The sequence below is a fragment of the Henckelia pumila genome, chromosome 3 (assembly GCF_033568475.1).
Source record: "Henckelia pumila isolate YLH828 chromosome 3, ASM3356847v2, whole genome shotgun sequence".
Taxonomy (NCBI): Eukaryota; Viridiplantae; Streptophyta; class Magnoliopsida; order Lamiales; family Gesneriaceae; genus Henckelia; species Henckelia pumila.
Genome location: NC_133122.1, coordinates 189149985 through 189159185, shown reverse-complemented (window position 1 = coordinate 189159185; position 9201 = coordinate 189149985). Strand labels below are relative to the sequence as shown.

The 9201-nt window shown below is 41.3% G+C and overlaps 1 protein-coding gene across 1 annotated transcript; it reads left to right on the top strand.

Annotated features, from left to right (window-relative positions):
* Window positions 1-1467: 1467 nt before the first annotated feature.
* On the top strand, window positions 1468-2106 carry LOC140890191 (uncharacterized). Its single transcript, XM_073297948.1, has 2 exons — window positions 1468-1601; window positions 1761-2106. Exons 1-2 carry the CDS (start codon window positions 1468-1470, stop codon window positions 2104-2106), a joined length of 480 nt encoding a protein of 159 aa, XP_073154049.1.
* Window positions 2107-9201: the final 7095 nt, after the last annotated feature.

Sequence of the window (9201 nt, the reverse complement as noted above, 5' to 3'; positions counted from 1 at the left end):
TTTAGTTGAATTGTCGTGAACGTGGGTGCCTTTTTGTTTTATAATAATTAAAACTCTTGTGGGTACGTTTATAAATAGCAACTTTCTGATCCCACTACTTTCGTTATAAGCATTGAATTGTCAAAGATAATGTAGCTTTAATTTGTTGTCTTTTACGTAAATAGTTTCAATATATATGGACTCATTCATTCGTACATAACTAAATTAAATCTATATATTCATCTTCTATACGTCGGCTGATTAATCATTTTCGTATCATGGTGTGATCACAAAAAAACCGTATAATGTTATCATTAATTTTAAAATAACAATAAAAAATTTTAGACTATTTAAATAACTGTTTTTATTATTGATATCCTGGCGAGATAACCCGGGTGGGTGGATAACCCGGGTGGTAAGGAATACCCAGGTGGTAAAGTAGCCTGGGAGGATACCCGGATCCCAAGGACACAGGGAGGCTTAGGAATCCCGGGAGATCGAGAGGAGCTCGGGTGAAAGTATGAGAGCCGGGCATCTAAGAGCAAGCTTTCGAATGGTAAAGAAGAGAAGAAAAGTTGGTGGGACCTGAGTTTTCTATTCTCAAGGCCAGGAAGCGGTCACGTCTACTTGGAGTATCTCAGGCTCTTACCACAGACCAAATCATTACTAATCACGTTTCAAGTGGTATGGGTTCTTTCCTGAAAATGCGGGCCGGGTGTCTAAATCACACGTGTTAACCATCCCATCGCATTAAAAGCTGCCAGTTAGTCCATACCCAGTAATCATTGGTAACCCGGATTGACGAGTATAAATACCCGGCTCCTATGCCGGACTAAGTTATCTAATTTATCACTACTTTTTTCACATATACTCACTTTCTTAATTTTTATAAGCCCACTCTCCACATCTTAACCTGACTTAAGCATCGGACTGGCGAAGCCGAAAATCCCTCCGGCTATCCACTTACGAGTTTCCTTGTTTTTTTGGCATGCAGGCCTTATCTCCAGGAAGACGAGGAACTCGCCTGCCATCTTTCCCGGGACCCTCATCGGTTTTTTACAAACATGAATCCTTCCTGAAGAAGAGGTACAGGCCCGCAAGCTCAAAAGACAGGTAACTCGATTTACCCTGATCAATGGAAAATTATATCGACGATCTTTTCAGGGCCCCTTATTGAGATGTCTGTCCAAGGAGGAAGTGGGTTATGTACTTCAGGAAGTACATGAAGGGTGCTGTGGAGATCATGGAGGGGCTCTGAGCTTAGCCTGACGCACATTGTTGGCGGGATATTGGTGGCCTACTCTACAGCAGGATCCTCGGAAGACGGTCAAAACGTGTGAAGGATGTCAAAGGTTTGGGAACTTTTCTCACAAACCAGCGGCAAAGTTGCAGGCGGTGTGGGCATCTTGCCCTTTTGATCAGTGGGGTCTAGACATCGTGGGACCTTTCCCTATGGATTCCGGGCAGAATAAGTTTTTCCTGGTTGCAATGGATTATTTTTCCAAATGGGTGGAAGCTGAGTCTTTGGCAAAAATCACCGAAGGAGCTGTGTTGAGGTTTATCTGGAAAAACATTGTCTGCCGATTTGGATTACCCCGGAAGCTCTTCTCAGACAATGGAAGGCAATTTCAAGGACGAAGAATAAAATATTGGTGCGCAGAGATGAGGATAAATCAGGCATTCACTTCAGTAGCCTACCCCTAGAGCAACGGGCAAACTGAAGTAACCAACAGGACGATCATCCAATCTTTGCAGACTCGACTTTTTGGTGCTGGAAAAAGTTGGGTGGAAGAGATTCCAGGTGTACTATGGGCTTATCGTACTACCCCAAGGATAGCTACAGGACAAACACCTTTTAGCTTGGTGTATGGGTCTAAGGCCGTATTGCCGATAGAGATTGGACAAATATCCTCCCGGGTGAAAGCATACCAGGAAGGAGAAATTGTGGCCCGGACACAGGAGTTAGACCTGATTGAGGAAAAAATGGAACGGGCCTCTATACGAATGAAAGCTTATCGGTACAGGATAATGAAGGCTTTCAACCAAAAGATCAAACCCCGGGAGTTTCAGATACGAGTCCTGGTATTGAAAAATGTTAACCCGGCAGAAGAGGTGAAAAATCTGTAAGCAAAATGGGAAGGACCCTACAAAGTCATTCGAAGGATAGGGAAGAACACTTGGTATTTGGAAGATAGCCAAGGCAAAGCCATGCAGAGGCCCTGGAACACGATGCACCTCAAGTCTTATTATTCCTAAAAATGCAAGCTCCCTTGTAAATTATGTTTCAACCCGTTGTATAAATAAAAACATGTTTTGGTCTATTGTTATTACTTCAAAGCACATGGCACTCAAAGCCCGTGGTAATTCACGAGCAATATAAGTCCAGGTGATCCACCATCCTGGCATCGTAAAACCCAGGTGATCTACCACCCTGGTACTCAAAGCCCGTGGTAATTCACGAGCAATATAAGTCCAGGTGATCCACCACCCTGGCCCCGTAAAACCCAGGTGATCTACCACCCTGGTACTCAAAGCCCGTGGTAATTCACGAGCAATATAAGTCCAGGTGATCCACCACCCTAGCACCGTAAAATCCAGGTGATCTACCACCCTGGTACTCAAAGCCCATGGTAATTCACGAGAAATATAAGTCCAGGTGATTCACCACCCTGGCACCATAAAACCCAGGTGATCTACCACCCTGGTACTCAAAGCCCGTGGTAATTCACTCCCAACCCAACGCGTGAAGGACCATGGAAGAAGGCGGGGCAGCTGGAGTCAGGATTTGGTTAGGAAGTACGTCCTTCGAATCACTCAGGTCGATCATCTCGGGTGCCTGGACAGCTTTTCTTTTGCGTTGGGAAAGTGGTATCTCGTCTTCTAAGTCCTCCGCTGACAAGGACAGTTGGGCCTGGGATTCCAGCTGAGATGGAGCCAATGCCATAACCCGGGTCTCTGGAATACCGGCATTCGCTAGTGGAGGCAGAAAAATAGGAGGGGTGGGCTGGATAGAAGGAGGGGTCGCAGCTGGTGGTGGACACAGAGGATTTTGTGGGGGAATATGGCTCTGCTCCTCTATCTTGGCCTTTTTCCTCCTCTCGGCAAAGGCTTGAGCTTTTTCTCTGGCAGCCCTCCTCTCCGCTTCCCGCCGAATATTAGACGAATCTGCAACGAAAAAAGCACATGAGTACCAATGCCTAAAAATTATCAAGGAAGAATAAAAGAAGAAGAACCAAAATTTTTACCAGGTTGAGCCCCCGGGGCACCATACGCATCGATCACCTGGTTAAGGGGATCTTCCACCCGGGTTCTCAACCCGTAAGCAATCATGTTCTCATTTGTTAGGAGGACAGAAGAAGAAAAATTTTTGCTTTTCACTAAAGCTAAGCTGCGAATATAAGGCTCCTTTACCTTATAATGGTAAGGAAGCTCAGGTTGAGGAGGGAGGCTAGATATGAACCCAGTCTTAAAAGGGAAAGGAGCGGGGGGTTGGATGAAAAAATATCTTTCCTTCCCTCCCTTCAAAGAAGAAGGAATATCGGAAAGAAAACGGGCGTTCAGCCAGGCGGCTAAAGAGAAAGCCCCTTCATTAAATCTGCAGGTAAAAAAATAATGAAGAATAAGAGGAGTAATGGCTAAGTTATGCATTTTGAAAAGAATATACGTGGAGGCCATAATGCGGAAAGAATTCGGGTGGAATTGGTTAACAGGGACTCCAAAAAAGTCGGAAACTACTAGATAAAAAGGGGGAATGGGAAATTGAAGACCGCCGCGAATTTGGTCTCGAAAAAAGGTATAACAGTCAGCTGGAGGGGTATCGGGAGTACTCCCGGGAAGGGGACAGAATAAGGAGTAAGATGGGTGAATCTATCCTGAGAAGTGCAGTTCCTCCGCCGCCCCTTGAGACAGGGTGCAAGGAAGATAAGTATACCATCCCAGGGCAGGCGGGGCAGACGCAAGGGGCTTAGGGTTCTTTACCTTCTTTTTCCCTTTTTACTTAAGGCGAGAAGAGGAAGCTGTGGAATTTTTGGTTCGAGGTCGAGAAGTCTTCTTAGAAAGAAAGGGGCGGGAAGAAAGAGCAGGGCCGGAGCGAGCATCGCTCGAGCTACCACTTACCTCCTCGTCTCTAGGCGAGCCTTTAGCATTCGCCCCATAGGTAGAAGATGTACCTGTAGACATGAGAAGAGGAAGAACTTACAGGATGAAAAGCAGGATAAGGGAGTGCAAAGAACGAACGACAGATGCTTGAAGAAAATTGCAGAAAATCGGAAAAACAACTGCACAGCAAAGAGGACAGTGAGAAGAGGGATGAAAGATTACGAAGATTAAATACTTGTAGGAGCCAAGAAATATGGGCCGTGTATTTTGAAATAAACGGTAGCGATGCGCAAAGCGTGCTCAAGAAGTTGAAGCGACCTCTGATAGAATCTCTGACACGCGCATTACGAAGCGGTTAGGACTGACGTCATGTTTGTGGTTTACACTGGAGAGATAACCCGGGTGGTAAGGAATACCCATGTGGTAAAGTAGCCCGGGCTTACAGAACAAGGGCACCGCAGTGACACTGATTCTCGGGACAGCGGAGCAGGTCCAAGCCCGACTATCTTTAGGAAGTATGGTGATATCCTAGCGAGATAACCCAGGTGGGTGGATAGCCCGGGTGGTAAGGAATACCCAGGTGGTAAAGTAGCCCGGGCATACAGAACAAGGGCACCGCAGTGACACTGATTCTCGGAACAGCAGAGCAGGTCCTAGCCCGACTATCTTAAGGAAGTGTGGTGATATCCTAGCAAGATAACCCGGGCGGTAAGGAATACTCAGGTGGTAAAGTAGCCTGGGAGGATACCCGGATCCCAAGGAAACAGGGAGGCTTAGGGATCCCGGGAGATCGAGAGGAGCCCGGGTGAAAGTATGAGAGCCGGGAATCTAAGGGCAAGCTTTTGAAAGGTAAAGAAGAGAAGAAAAGCTGGTGGGACCCGAGTTTTCTATTCTCAAGGCCAGGAAGCGACCACGTCTACTTTGAGTATCTCAGGCTCTTATCACAGACCAAATCATTACTAATCACATTTCAAGTGGTATGGGTTCTTTCCTGAAAATGCAGGGTGTCTAAATCACACGTGGTAACCATTCCATCGCATTAAAAGCTGTCAGTTAGTTCATACCCAGTAATCATTGATAACCCGGATTGACGAGTATAAATACCCGGCTCCTATGCCGGACTAAGGTATCTAATTTATCATTTATAACTACTTTTTTCACATATACTCACTTTCTTAATTTTTATAATCCCACTATCCACATCTTAACCTGACTTAAGCATCGGAGTGGCGAAGCCGGAAATCTCTGCGACTACCCACTTACGAGTTTCCTTGTTTTTTTGGCTTGTAGGCCTTATCTCCAGGAAAGACAAGGAACTCGCCTGCCATCTTGCCCGGGATCTCACCCATCTCGGGTACACTTTTTATGATAAACGTATCAATTATACATATGGGTCGCTTCTCTGAATATATATGGCATGATCTTGAAGGTTTTGAAAGCATCAAGGAAAAAAATTTATTATTGAAAGCATTAATTAGATTGAGAGAAGTGAACTTCATTGCTTATTTTTAATCCATTATTTGAAAGTGTATCCACACAGGACTACGAAGAGTAAAAAATCGAGCATCGATTGAGATTTTTGTTTACGTAATAATTATTGAATAATAATGTGTAATAAGTTCCAATTTATTTGTTTTTTTATGGTTTTTATATAATATTTAATAATTAATATATATATCAGCATTCCTCACATTCTAATGTAGTGTTTGCAACCTATAAAAATAAGTGATTATGAAGATTTTCTTAACAAATTTATTAAGAGAATCAGAATCTCCATAATCATTTATTTTTAGAGGTTGCAAACACAACCTAAGACTAATTATGAGCTCTAAGACACCGTTTGGTTTAATGGGTGGGATGTATGAGAGATGAATATAAGTGTGACAAAAACATGATGAAATATGGATAAACAATACATAGAGACATCGTTTGGTATCATGGATGAGATGTATGAGAGATGAATAGAAGTATGATAAAAACATGATGAAATATTGATAAGTAATACATAGATATGAATAATATGTTGTTTTGTATGTTTTTAATTTTTTCGGATTATTGTGTTTATTATTATAGAATATCTTAATTGCAATTGCCATTTTCAGATATATGACACTCATCCTCCACTAATACCATGAGTTGGAAGGGATTTTTCATCAAACTCACATCTAATGTCATACCGGGTCATGAGATGACATTGAGTTAACAAAAAAAATGAAAGAAACATGTGATGAGTAAAATTTTGTGGATCATCCCACTTTTATCAAATGTACGAAACGGTAACATTATATTGTTTTGTATATTTTTAATTTTGTAGGATTATTGTGTTTATTACTATAGAATCTCTTGATTGCCCTTTTTAATTTCTACTCATCCTCCACTAAGACCATGGGTGGGAAGACATTTTTCATCAAGCTCACATATAATGTCATACCGGGCCATGAGATGATATTTAGTCAACAAAAAAAATGAAAGAAACATGATATGAGTAATCCAATTAACCAAAAGGTACCTAAAATGATGCTTGGGGGATGATGTCATTTACATCCGTACTGCTCCATCGACTAGACTCACGGGGTTGACTGCTGGTACAACGTGTTGATCCAGTGATTCTGATATGAATTCTTATTGTATAGAAGGCAAACACGGTTATATTGAATCGCACCCTCAATCCCATAACAAAAAGAAATCAAAGAATTTGCCCGATCTTGAAACAAGTAATGAATTTTGGAAAATTCACCTCTATCTTACAATGAAAGTAGCAACAGAAATTCACGAGATAAACAACTGATCACAACGGTACCTTCAGAAAACTTGTTTCTGACAACCCACGAGGATAATCAATCTTCAAACGCCACAAAGCTATGAACTTTGATAAGTTTTATTTGAATTAAGCACAAAGCTTCAATAAAAATTCTAGAGAGAATTTTATGTGTTGAATAATCAAAATCTGAATTTTATTAAAAATAATGAATGTTATAGTATTTATATTACAACCCAAAAATAATAAAATATATCACAAAATATATCTAAAGATATAATAATATCTCCTAAAAGTTTCCTAGTAGGAATAAAAGACTCAAAAATAGGAAAAGAATCACAAAATATTAAAATTCCCAAACACCTTTGGTGTGTGTAAAAGGCGACGGAGCGGGCGCGCACTGTTACGATGCGGGTGCGCATGAGTTGCCCAGGAGCGGCGCGGGCGCTCGAGGATTAAGGTGTGGGCGTGCTGAAACCTCGCAGTTCTTCGTCAAATCAGCACTCAGACGCGCGGGCGCGCATAGGACTCGCAGAATAGGGTGCGGGCGCGCGGATATTTGGGCGCGGGAGCACCTGAGGCTCGAATTTATACATTGAATTCTTGAGTTTTCTTCAATATTTCTTCACTTCCTTGATCCCTTTGGACTTCAATAACATTATAGCTTCCTCCAAACTGACTCTCAAGCATTCCAATGCCGACTTGATAATCCGCCATCAACAATTGAAGTGCTTTCTTGAACTTTTTAGATCGACCTCTCGTAAATGGTCCTCTTGGTATTTCCAACGGGTCCTTAACCACTTGATCAACATGCGAGTCATCCATATCCACTTGATCAACATGCGAGCTATCCATGATCGCGTCATCCTCCCCTTTTTGAAAAGGATTTGTCCTCAAATCTTTATCATCACCTGCATAAAATGGAGACAAGTCAGAAACATTAAAAGTTGTACTCACATTGTACTCATCCGGCAAGTCTAATTTGTAGGAGTTATAATTAATCCGCTCCAAAACATGGGAAGGCCCATCATACCTAGGTAATAGCTTAGATCGCCGCTTCTCTGAAAATCGCTCCTTCCTCAAATGCAACCATACCCAATCACCGGGTTCAAACACAACTTTCTTTCTACCTTTGTTCGCTTGCTTTGTGTATTGCAAGTTCTTCTTCTCAATGTTCACCTTAATTTTCTCATGCAAATTTCTCACAAATTCGGCATTTTTCTTTCTATCCATGTTAACCCTTTCACTCATAGTCCAAGACATCAAATCCAATGGAGTGAAAGGATTAAAACCATATACAATTTCAAATGGTGAAAAATTCGCAGTAGAATGAACGCACAATTATATGCAAACTCAACAAATGAAAAACATTCTTTCCAACTTTTTAAATTCTTTTTAATTATAACACGCAACAAAGTCTCTAAAGTCCTATTAATAACTTCAGTTTGACCATCCGTTTGAGGATGACATGTAGTCAAAAATAGTAATTTAGTACCAAGTTTACACCATAATGTTTTTCAAAAGTAGCTCAAGAAACGAGTATCTCTATCAGACACAATACTCTTAGTCATGTCATGCAATCTCACAATTTCATTAAAGAATAAATTGGCTACATGATAAGCATCATCAGATTTATGACAAGTAATAAAATGAGCCATCTTTGAAAACCTATCAACCAAAACAAATATGGAATCACTCCCCTTCTTAGATATCGGTAGTTCAAAAACAAAATCCATAGAAATATCTATCCACGGTTCACTAGGAACAGGAAGTGGAGTATACAATTCATGTGGTTGTGTTTTAGACCTAGCTTTCTTACAAGTCACACACCTCTCACAAATATTCTCAACATCATGCTTCATATGTAGCCAAAAAAAAATGATCATGAAAAGTGTCACAAGTTTTAGCCACACCAAAATGTCCCATCAAACCACTCCCATGTGATTCCCTAACAAGCAATTCACGAATATACGATTTAGGCACACACAACTTATCTTTCTTAAACAAATAACCATCATGCACGAAATTTTTTTCTTTTGGACCATACAAACATGACGCATAAATCTCACCAAAATCAAGATCACTAGCATACAAATCTTTCACATACTCAAATCCTAAGAACTTAGAATCTAGAGTAGATAAAAGATCATACCTTTGTGATAGAGCATCCGCTACCACATTTTTCTTCCCTTTCTTGTACTTGATAACGTAAGGAAAGGTTTCCACAAACGCTACCCACTTGGCATGTCTCTTGTTCATCTTTTGTTGTCCTTTGAGGTGATTCAAAGACTCATGATCCGTATGAATCACAAACTTCTTTGACCTCAAGTAATGCTGTTACGTTTCAAGCACTCTAACCAAGGCAT